Source organism: Centrocercus urophasianus, unplaced genomic scaffold, assembly GCF_019232065.1.
Source record: "Centrocercus urophasianus isolate 14NV4802_14NV808 unplaced genomic scaffold, USGS_Curo_1.0 seq_16, whole genome shotgun sequence".
Taxonomy (NCBI): Eukaryota; Metazoa; Chordata; class Aves; order Galliformes; family Phasianidae; genus Centrocercus; species Centrocercus urophasianus.
In genome coordinates, this window is record NW_024884711.1 from 34,700,129 (window position 1) to 34,712,451 (window position 12,323).

A 12,323-nucleotide genomic window follows, 5' to 3' on the forward strand; every position below is an offset into this window, starting at 1 on the left:
AAACCTGCTTTGTTTTTGCAGCCCTTTCAGCCTGCTAGCCAGCAGCTTCTCTTCCACTCTGAGCTGCTTCTTTTTCATGACACTACTTAAAAACACAGAAACCAACAGATAAAAGATGAAGATTCATTATTTTCATAATCAATTGCAAAGCACCTACCTGAACATGTCTCCTAAACCTTTCAGCATTCCTTTCTTTGCTTTAATTTTATCCTTTTCTTTATCTCGATCTTTTTTCTTTTCTTTTCCAGCCTTTTTTCTGTCGCCTTTATCTTGGCTTCCATTCATCTGTCTCTCCAGTGAGTGGGATGGCTGGTCACTTGCTGTGGAAACAGATTCTCTACCAGATCTTGAACTTTCCTCTGTGTCTTCCTCCACTGAAAGCACAAATAAAGAAACAACATAGAATAAGAACAAACAACAAAGGCAGATTTTTTTGGTTTATTGAATAAGTTATTTCCAAGAAGGATATATGCACAAAAGCAAGATATTTCCATTCTTTTTCAAATTGAGTATTCACTAGTTTGGAGACTTCTTGGAATGGCCGTGTTTACATAAACTCTTAAAGATAAGGAATTCATCTTTGCAGAATTCTGTATAACTTGATTCATGCTTTGTGTGTACTCTGAATGACATATAGATTACGGGGAAGATGTTAACTGAACCCCATTAGGTGATGTTAATTGGATCCTTTTGTTACAGAGTCTAAATCAGTTGAGGAGAGCTTCAGAAATGTCTGCAAGAAGAAACAACAGCTGTGTAGCATGCCCTATCAGTAAATTCTTAGCAATATTCCCATAAAAATATGAAAGTCATTAAGGACTGTTGACCCTCAATAGAAGCCTTAATAGACTTTTTCTTCTGCTGCATATACCGTAACGATTCTGCTGCACTACTTCATTTCCTGGCGTAGTTTAAAACACATCATGCATCATAACTTTTATTCTTCCAGAGCAGTAATACTGGTTGAGATGGAACAGCCTGGAAGGCTCAGGTGGGGAGATTCCACCCAGTGGAACAAGGAAAATATTTTAAGAGCAGGTCATGTGTTTCTTCTCCATTTCTAATCCGAGACCAAGACTCAGAGAATCCTAAAGTATACCTGAGGTTAAATTTAACAGGATACACGTTTCAGAAAGTCTGAAATAAAAATGATCAAAAGAAACAATCCAATCAGGAACAAAAAACTCCCCCAGCAGTTTAGTGAGTTAGAAAGAAAATTATGTTAAACATGAGAGTTAGAATCATGAAGCTATTTTGACATAGCTTAAAGCCATGTCCAACAACTACACCGCATGGCTGGTGAAGCTGTGATCTCCCAGGAGCTCTAACATTTTATTTCATCACATTATAAGCAGGGCTGCATCACTTTCCAGTTTTCCAACAGACAGCACAAGGCAGCAATTAGGATCACAGGCACATACTCTGCACTGATTCCCGTAGCTCTTACAGGTTCTGAACAACTATATATATATATATATTTTTTTTCCTTATTTTATATGTGGATAATTATATATATATATATATTACACATATATTATATATACACATATAAAATAAGGGAAAAGACATGGATCTGTCAATCCATGACAGAGCTGGAAGGAAGAATAATTTTTAACTTTAGCACATATATACTTACTATTATTGTTACTACTGTTACTGGAAGACCTCAAGGACTTTTTACAGCTAATGGAAGTGTGCAATTCTTCAGAAATTTTTATAAACAGAATGCTGTAGAATATAAATTTGCTCTTCTTACTCATCTTTCATGTTTGCCATACTAGTAATTCACTGAAGTTGAGGAATCTACAAATCACCAGCTGAAAACCACTAGATATTCTATGTTCTCTTTCTCAGATACTTGCCTGCAAAACACTGTTTATTCTTTAATATGACACTATGCAGACCTGCTCAATAGACTAATTCAACAAATAAGCATTTCTATGAATATTATTCAACCCTGCAAGATCACATAAACATTTTTCAAGAGAAACATATCATGTCAGATAAGTAATAACATTAATAACCGTTTTGGAATATCAACTAGTACTCTGAAGTACAAATCAACCAAAAGAAAAAAAAACAGTTCCAGGCAATTCATATGAGCTTGTCTTCTGGACTGCTCCAAGATAAGCAGGTGACACAACTTCTCAGTTGTAGGCACAGCTTTAAAATTTGGATAATTTTATTTTAGGAAACTAACAGGCATATCCTATAACTTTCTCTGAATTAGCTGTACTTGGACTTTTTTTGGTGAAAGTGTTTCTTACAGAAATTTTGGGACGATATTTAATTGTTATTAAAACAGTAGCGGAAAACTACTTTGGAATAGAGATGCAAATTTTTTGCATATTAATTTATAGCTACAATCTGTTCCATTTAAACCAACTAGGCATTTAAATGATTGTACTTGCAAACAAACATAATTAGTTTTAAAAAAAACCCAAAACTAAAACTCAGACAAATTTTGAAGTTGTCTGTTTTCTTGGTACTGCATTGCTAGAATTCCAAAGATAAACAAATTTGTTTTATGGTTGTTCATATTCATATGACAATACACTATTTTAAGCCTAAATATGCATTAAATGTATTGTGCTGTGCTGATTGCTGAACTACTTGTCATAACAATGCTTCCTTTTATTGTTTTGCGTATTCTATGGAGATAATATTGGCTCCTTTCCACAGTTGTGCTGCAATAAATATTTGTCTATCATATACATTTTGATCACAGTTAATTCCATGGCTTCGAATGAGCCTTGTGAAGCAGGATGTCTGTTCCCTTGGAATAAACACTCGTGTTTCCATTGGAGTAAATGGATTCCCAGTTTCTTAAAAACGCACAACATGAAGAAACTTGTTCCACTTTTATGCAGAACATTCACTCTGCAATTGACATACACCTAATTACTAGCATTTAGAACAAATGCAAATGCTGCCCAATTAAAATTCAAGCTGAGGCAGAAAAGAAACTTATTATTTTTGTTAAGTTGAAGTAATGACATTAGGTTTCTGCATAACACAGAATTTATTCTTTCTGGTACTATTACTTTTTCCTCCACCCTCCTTCTCCCTTCCCCTATTCAGGACACTGAAGACAAAAAATTAAATACTTTAAGCATCAATTAAAGCTGAAAACCAGTGTCATTTGATAAATCACACTGTACTAAAGAGAACTACACAAACAGGTATTATAAAGCTATTCTCCTAATTAGGCCATAAAGTGGAAAAGATGCACATGAGGAATCAAAGCTGCTTAACGTGAAGCTATTTTGTCACTAAGTTTCCAGGCCTCTTGTTGTGATATTTAATACAGCCATAGATTCTTGCAATTAAGATTCAGCAAAAGATTAGAAAGCTTTGCTGATCTCTCCAAATTCAAATGTCTTGTTCTCATTCACATCACTGAAGATAAACGTTTTGCTTTCAGTCAGCTATTTCAAGTATTTAGGAAAGAAAAAACAAGAGAGAAAAAGAAAATAAGGCAAATTGACCTTTGATAGTTCAACACTCATACCTCTCCATAAATTTGACTTATTTACAACCATTAAAATTCATACACATCCTCTCACATACCTACTAAAAGATTGCCCCAGAACAGGACACACCTATCTGATTTTCCTAGCCATTTAATAACTTTTTTCTTTGCAAAGACAGTAAGTTCATTTAGAAGAGAGTCGGCCTCTCTCCCACACGTACTACCTCTGTTTTATGGCTTTCTTATATGGGTAATGACATGTTACGAATTCCTCTATAAAATATATTGCAGTGCAGTGTCTGGAAAAAAAAGCACTCTCAGCACTGAAACATTTGGAGAAAAAAGAGAAAACATATCAAGAAAGACAAATGATTCCAACCTCAAGGGTATCAGCAAATTGACCACCAACATGTTTGCCTGGATTTTATAATACAAGAAAGCCACATTTTAATTTCAAACAATTATGAAATAATTAAACACAATTAAAAAAAAATTATGCCATGTCATTATGGCAGCAGTGAGCCATTAGGCTAGTACCAGATTGTTAAATCAACTTCCATGTTTTCAAAGGTACCCAGACTTTTTCCAGCTGAAGACATCACTTGGCAAATTGTCTGGAATCTGAAGCCACACAAAATTTACACAAAGTTGGGAAGACTGCAGTTGGTTTTTTACAGATACATGCACGTTCCCAGAAAGACAGACATCAGGAAATTAGCATTCTGAGCTGATCCCAAGCCCGTATGGCTGGACTAGCTCTTGAGCTCTCCTGTCTACCATAAGAAGGGGAAAACCTAAAGGGTCTTCAACACTGTTCCTGGAACTGAATTCAGTCCAATGAACTTACTACGACTGCTTTACTACACATCTCTTTCAATTACACTGGCAGTGCAACTTTCTGGATTACTTTTTAGATGTTTTATTGTAATACATGGAAATTATTCAACCCCACAACTTCAACAGAACGTGCAGTTTCATGCATATAGCTTGGTCATATTTCCTTCAGGCCTTCCTTAGCAGGTGAGATTTGAGAACAGTCTTGCTCTTGTTCTCCCATGACAGTGCGATGGCTCCTGGTCCATCAATGCTAGACTTCTTCATCCGTACAAAGATGAGGACAAAGACTCATCTCACAGCATTTCACTTAAAATCTGAAAAATTGCCTGGTTTCCATTACTTCCAGTGAAAGAATACAAAGACCACCAAATATTTTCTTTCTGCTCTCTATGCATTGCATCTATCAGCTCAAAACATCTTACAAAGATCTCATAAGCCCATACTCACCTAGAATACATTTTTTGAAAACAGTTTTGCTGTGGGTTTGGTGAAACAAAGTTAATGGTCTGTAACTTCTGGATAAACCCTGGATATCTGATGCCTCAAAACAAGATATCTTTATCAGTTGGCTCACACCAAATAAGGGCTTTTAGAAGAACCTGACGTTACATCTCAGAAGACCATAGGCACACAGTTTGGGGGAATGAGCAGGACCATTACACTTTTTCTCATACCTTTGTCTTACTGGCCAAAAACAGAATGACAGCCAGCAGCACCAGACCAGCATTTAACCTCACTGCTTTGTGAAACTGCTAGGTATGGTGAAAGTGAAGCAGAATTAATTCTGTCTGTAACTATCTTGAGAAGAATGACCTCCCTTCCAATCTCAGAACACTTTTATTAACAGACAGATTAAAAGCAAAGAAAAAAAAAAGAGTTCTGAAAAATATAAAAGGAGTAAGCTTACAATAGAATACTATGGAATGGCACTTCAGAAATACACTGAAAAATTTCGAAACTACAGAGACTGCAAAGTCACTTTTCAAGGTTTATTCTGCAAGTATTCAGGCTAAATATTTTACCACCTCAGCTTTCCAAGCGTCTTCTTCATTCATAAACTTTTAACTAGCTCCAGGTTGATTAAAAAAAATTCTGCGGGTGTGTGTGACAAGTTGAAACTAATACAACATGAAGGTTAAAAATTCCATAATTTTAATACAACTCCTGATTGAGGCAATTTACCATTCACACTATTTTTATTCAATATAAGTTGTCATTTTCCCACCCATTCTTACATAGTTCAATAGTGATAAGGTTAGCTTTAAAGTGATTCTTTTATGTTAATGACATTCTCCACATGTTGGGTCATACGTCGGGTTAAAGAACTGAAAATGTAAATGAATGCCCATTAGGGTGGGTAATAGCTGATCATTAACTTTTTATTTTATTAGATCTGCCAGCCTTACTCATTCTAATTAAAGGACAGTGATTTCTTTTTTTTCCCCAGACACTACAAATGTACCCTTTCAAAGTTAGATGCACATATTTTTGTAATATTAATTCAGTGGGTTTTTTTAGTGTCTGCGTAAATTTTTTTCTAATTTACATCAGTAAATTAATTAGCTGCCTTACAGAAAATTTTCGTAGTAAGTAATTTAAGTAAACACACTCCTAATAATCTTATTTCCTTATTTTAGGAAGGAAGGAAGCTGCAGAGTGTTGCAATCTGTTTAATGCATATGAGGGGCAAAAGCCTGAAAAAAATCCAGGAAGAGATATTAGCTCTTTTCTTTTAAAATCCTAAAATTATCTTCTATCTCTTTTAATTACCTTCTAGAAGAATTGACTGATACTGTTAGCATTCATTACGTACAACAATAGCTTACTTACAAGTTTCCATGCCTTCATCATCATCATCTGCTACAGGTTTATCATACGATTTGTCTATGGCAGCTCTGAAGCTTTCATTGCAGCCTCGTCCTCGGATAATTCGTGGGCGGGGGCGGTGGAAGGGAATATCACCATTGAGAGTCACCTCAGCAACGGCTGTCTGCAGACTTTCTAATGAGCTGGATTTCTTCAGACCTAATGAAGGCCCTACATCTCTGGTTGGGGAACCTTAGCGATTTAGAGAAGAAAAAAAGTAATTAGAATTAGCGTAGAGAACTGCATGCTTGATTATGCATATCCATCGTGAAAGTCTTTGGGGACACACTTAACATTATTCACATCATCTCTCAATAATCTGCAGGGAATTTTCAGCAGATTTGTTGGTCTCAGAAGTGAACGAGTATGTCAAGTTACAGTCAACGAAACCGACAATGTTAGCAAGGTCTAGCTTTTCAAATCAATGAAATGATACCAACATCCATCACTATTATTTTAACAATCTGAATGATAAAAGTAAGCACGGAGCTTTGAACACAGCTCATGAAAACAACAGAGATACAAATCTTACTGCATCAAACAAAATGATTAATTAATTTTTGTTTAGAGCAGAAAATTACATTTGTAATAGCAACTGATAAACAGAGAGCTTATTCTGGTCATGAATTCTATTGTGCTCAGACTGACATTCTGGTAAGGTACTCTGACTTCTGGCTTCGAGGAATATGTTTGATTTAAACTGATTTTTAAAGACGTGCATGAAAATGCTAACAATTCCGTAACAAAATATTTCTGACTTGATATCAGCTGACTTGGTTGGATTTGAGAATTTGTTTATAAAAATCTATGGCAAAGCCCCAGTTAGTCCAGCCGTACCACAGTATCAGTTACCCTGCTGGACAAGAAACATTGCTGTCTGTTTGCAGGTTGATGTCTGCACAGCTCTAAAGCTGGGGCTGAGGGCAGCCCTTATCACAGCTGCATGTGCAGAGGCGTGCCAAGAAATCCCTGAACAGTATTCCTCAAAAATCCTTTCTTCATCCAAACTTGCCTTCTCACTTTTGTGGACTACATTTCTAGCCTCTGTTTTTAGACACACAGTTTTAGTAAAAATCAGCTGACAGTTGCACAAATGGATCTCGTAGTTAAAACTGGGAGAGATCTATCAGAGAAAAAATACATATATACATTCATTGCACTTAGAATGATTTTGTTTAAAGGTGCAGAATACTCTTGGCTAGCTTTTGCATAGGACTTGTGCCTGGAGAAAAAGATGAGGTGGGATGAAAGCGGGAAGAGGGATGCTGGACATACAGAAGGGATGCACAACAGCAGCACAGCAACTCTTCCCCATGTTTATTGCTGTCTTTGTATGAGACACAGCAAGGCAATAAATGCTTCAGTAAATGCTTCCATTTTTCCACTCAGCTATTAAAATGCTGAGCAACTCAGTAGAAATGAAATCCATTTGATCAAATATATTCAAAGAGCAGCTGTCAAAAAATTCCCCCTCAGCTGCCCTACCATTAAGAAGAACTTGTAAATAGAAACAAAACAAAAATCCTCTTTCCCAGGTCTACAGAATTCCTGCACTCTGGTCCCCCCAGAGCTCTGGGGTCCTGCTGCTTGTACCCTCAGCCAGAAATAAATGTGTCTCAACAAATTAGAAATTTTATCTCAATCAACTTACACCTCCTAGAAGAGGCCCCCCTCTTCCTGCACCCTCTACTGGTTGGAGGACTGAGAGTCATGAGGATGGCTGGGCACAATGCAGCTGCCGGGGTGAACAAGAGCCGAGCAGCCAGCTGGGACAAGGGAGGGCTGATGGCTTCCCAGCTGTGCAAACAAACTGCCGTGCAGGATCCCCCAGCTTTTGAATGTGGCCTGAAGTCTAGTGCAAGTGTTTTTATGTAACGCTCTCTGTGCCAAGTAAAAGAACTTCAGCTTAGACAATGCCTTATAAAATTGCCCACTTTATAGCTTGTGTCACAAACTGCTGTTCTTCCACTAATGTCTGCAGTCGACAAAAAACAACAATATCTCATTCGTTATTTTATTTTTTGAGACTGTGTCTTGTTAAAAAAACAACAGTCTATGAGACAAGAAAGAAAAATGACTGTAACAGCTTAAAAGGAAAAAGAAGCAGAAAGGGGACAATGCTATACAGACCAGCTGTTTGACATATTCAGTTTCATCAGTTTCATATACAAAGGGAAAGGCTATCCTCTTACATGGCAACTTACTCTAAACTTCCTTAGTCTGCTTTGCTACCTTCTAAATGAAATGCTCATATATCTTTTCCTAATTACTGAGTGGCGCTTTTTGTAAATAGTAATTATAAAGCAAGCATTTATGTGCCCATTTATGTTCATAAAGGACACTGCAAAAATTCCATTTCCTGCTATCCAATACAGATGTTTGTGAGAACAATATTTATGCAAGTTGTGCTTTCCCAGAGGAAAACCTAGATGGGATATGACCTAATGTTCGCTGAGTACTGTATAACTAATAATGGATTACAGAAATGATAGGAATATTTATTGAACTTATGTGGTCATGAACACAAATGTGAACAAGTTGCAGAATTTGAAAGAGGAAAATGTCCTTTCACAAGCAATTTAAGCACTGCAATCATAAAACTATACGTGTTTCAATACCTCTACTATCTCCTATGGCCTCTTCATAGCAAGTCTACTATTATCAAAATATATGGCTAAGTCTCCCTGTAAATTGAGTGAGTTCAGAATTTATTACTAAAATTCAGTAGCTAGAAAGTGAGTTGTTTACTTATAATCTCATGAGAAACTTTCTTTAAGATGCATTTTGTTTAAAATTTATGAGTCACATCAAAACCCTGTTTTCTAAGTACAAAAATGTCAGCATTTTCTTCCAGACTTTACAGCGCTGGTGGTAATCATCAGAAATGTTATCTGCTCAGAACGAGTTCTATTTTGACAACAGAATTTAAAACAGAAAAGGGAAAAAAAAAAAGAAAAAAAGAAAAAAAAAAAAAAGGGAAAAGAAGACACATCTACCCTAAGCATCTTTATGTGACTGAGGGATGAAAGGGGTTCTTTTATCATCTTTTTCAAATTTGAAGTTTATCAGAAGTTTCATTTCCGACAATTTCATTAACAAATCCCCTTTGAGGTAGATGCAGCACAGCAGCACTCCTCCCGTAGCATTGCCTCACCTCCCCTCACATTGCTTACACGTGCACTCTTAGAGTTGTACTCTGTGCAACATACACCAATATCCATCTCAGTAACATGCTTGCTCCACTGCCAAGCACTGCCCCTGCCCACCACGCATGCACAGCACTGGGTGTCCCCCAGACCACTCTCTGGGCACAGCACCACGCCTGCTTGCCGCGCCATGTAGCACCCCTTGCTCATGCATGACATGCATTGTGTGGATCCGCGCTCACAGGGCACATGTAGATCCAATGAGACATCCAACACACACACACACACACTCATAACATTATGTGATGCTACCTGTTCCAAGCCCGTTGTTTTTCCCTCATGCTAACTGTTTCACATCTCATGATGCCTCCCTTTCTCCAGCCTTACACTACATATTTATACAGTGCCACAAATTCACATGGATGATTTGCAAAGGCAAAAACCATGGTGTTAAAGGATGTAGGAGAATTCCTTCAGTGATGATTTTTAAGAGCTATAATAGCTTTTTTTGGTGCTATAAAAGTCACTTTCTTTTAAACGATTTAAAATGATGTTTTTGTTTGTCTCTAAAGCATTATTTTTACCAACTCTTGGATTAAATAGTACCAGTGACTTACATCAACTTCCCTCTATATGTTTTGCAAAGGCACAATGTCCACATTTTTTCTTAAAAATTGGCTCACCAGCAGTGAGCCAGTTTTTGTACTTACTAACATCTGCTCCACAATATTTGATAAATTCTTCTATTTCTAGTTCAATTCCTACAATGAAGGAGGAACATCTTGGCTTGGAAGGGGGCAGGGGAGGAACAAAGCAAGTAACTCCATGAAAAGTACTTCAGCTTTGGTTCCATTTAATAAAAGTTTATTTTAAAAGCACCATGTTAAAATAAATTAAAAATCTCTTTAAGTAAATATTCTGTGGAGGTTTTTAGTTTTGCTTTGATTTTCATAGTGTTTCAGCCTTTCCTTGCAGTGCACATGGAAAAACAGCTAGAACTACAGTGTGCCTGGGACTCAATAAATGAGCCATGCTCAATTGCTACTGAATATACTTCTAACCTTTACAATGAACTGTAAACACTGAAAGGATTAGGCACTTCAAGTGAACTACAGAAAGAAAAATAATTAAAAATCTATTATAGTAACTAGCACTGGTGAGTTCTACACTCTCCTTTTCAGCCAATATTATTAAACTCAACTTGGACTGTAGCAGGGCCTGTTTTTATTTTTCTCTGAAGTAAATATATGCTGAGGTTTCTGGCTTCTAGGATTCATCAAGTCATAGTTCACCACACATTTGAGGTATTTTTTTTTCTTATACCAGATAATTTTTAAGCCAAACTACAGTAAGTGGTTTGTTTAAAAACCACATCCATCTTCAGTAATGGGAGAAATGCAGTGTTTATATACAAAACCTGGTTAAAAGCACACAAGATAAATAAAATAGAAGTATAAAAGTGTAGCAGAAAGTGTTTTTTTTCTTTTTTTTTTCTTCTGCCACTGAGCTGTTCACAAAATATGTAACTGCTTAGTCCAGATGGTTGCAGTCATGCTCATTCACCCAAGTTGTCTGACGTGTCTCTTTTTGGAATTTAATCCAGGTGTTGCACATACAGAAAAACTGCACTCTGTTGATACCACCAAAAGCACTCTGCACTTTTAAACCCAAGACTCATATTTTGTTAAAACATATAGGATTTACCTTGTTGTAATCAGATCCCATTTCAATAAGTAGGTCAATAAGAAAATCAACAATAATTTACAATAAATTTGAATTTGATGTGTAACTTTCTGTGAATATTGCTCAGTGGTGAAGGAGTCCCCAGGCTGTTTCTTACTATGACCATTAACACAGTTCATGCTTTCACACTCCGATGATTTGAATCCTTCAAAACATTCATGCATTTTAATTTTGTGTGCTAATTCTCAACTTCTAAAGCTGCAAGTCCTTGACTGTACTCTACAGTATTTTAAGGGCTAGAAGTTTTAGCTGTTTTAACAAAAAATATACTGTTATCAGCTGATTACTTACAACTTCTCAGCATTCCTACTCATGTTGTAAAGTGTGGTTAAACAGAGATAAGTTGTGAATTATTAATCATAAATTCAGCATGAAATGCTCTGTTCCCCAAATCATGCTAAAATAAATAATATTGTCAGGTTTAAAAGGTGAATTGTTCCTAATTAGAGCTAAGTAATGTTATGGTGTCCTCTGGATCTAGCCTAATTAAAACAGCATTTCAAAGGTCAAAAGCTAACATGTATTAATAAATCATAAAGGCTAATAACTGCAGCTGGTGCATTATTTTAATTACTAATAAAAATATGCTTTGAAAGCTATTTCTCATTATCATTGTGTGAAATGTTACCATCAATCGTATGTGGAAAAGATTCTATTTATATATTCTTTTGTTCTCTTTCGCTGTTCGGATTTCAGTTCCAAAGGCAAATCAACCTGCACTAATAATCATCAACTCAACTCACAACATGTATCTGATGACCACTTAAGGCAAAGATAGCAGTTTTGGAATTAAAATAATTATTTTCAAGCACTGTGTTAGCACTGTAAGAGTCAAACACCCGACTCCTTTGCAGCGTCACTCTGAGTTTGAAGCTAGATTTTCCAAGATTTTATTGAAAGGACAAAAATCATTATAACTGTGAATATTTATGAGTTCAAAGTGTAGACACAGGTGTCTGCCTACAGTCAGATGTATGACCTGCCTGAATATGCTACCCCAGATACTTATCTCTACAGAGAATTTTCTTTTTCTCTACAACTTGATTATTCACAACAATAGAAAGCAGCCATGCAAGTACTGGAATATTCATGTTTTCATGCAATTTGATTGGCAGTTCTGTAATTGTGGTAAGCTGCTTTGACCAAGGTTTCTATAGCAACAGCCTTACTGTCAATTCTTACCTGTTTTCTGGTCATCCATTGTACTGAGCTTAGTCTCGTCAGCTACTGTTAAAAGGTAAATGTATAATGGTTAGCCC

At 36.3% G+C, this 12,323-nt stretch overlaps 1 protein-coding gene across 17 annotated transcripts in view; it reads right to left on the minus strand.

Annotated features, from left to right (window-relative positions):
* PARD3 (par-3 family cell polarity regulator) overlaps window positions 1-12,323 on the minus strand; it is a 426,318-nt gene that overhangs the window by 140,909 nt on the left and 273,086 nt on the right. For all 17 annotated transcript variants that reach the window (XM_042816950.1, XM_042816944.1, XM_042816943.1 and 14 more), the window contains 3 exons: window positions 12,247-12,291; window positions 6,140-6,367; window positions 158-374 (listed from right to left, as the gene is read on the minus strand). In XM_042816950.1, coding sequence (XP_042672884.1) covers window positions 158-374; window positions 6,140-6,367; window positions 12,247-12,291 — 490 coding nt within the window. The remainder of the gene's footprint in view (window positions 1-157; window positions 375-6,139; window positions 6,368-12,246; window positions 12,292-12,323) is intronic.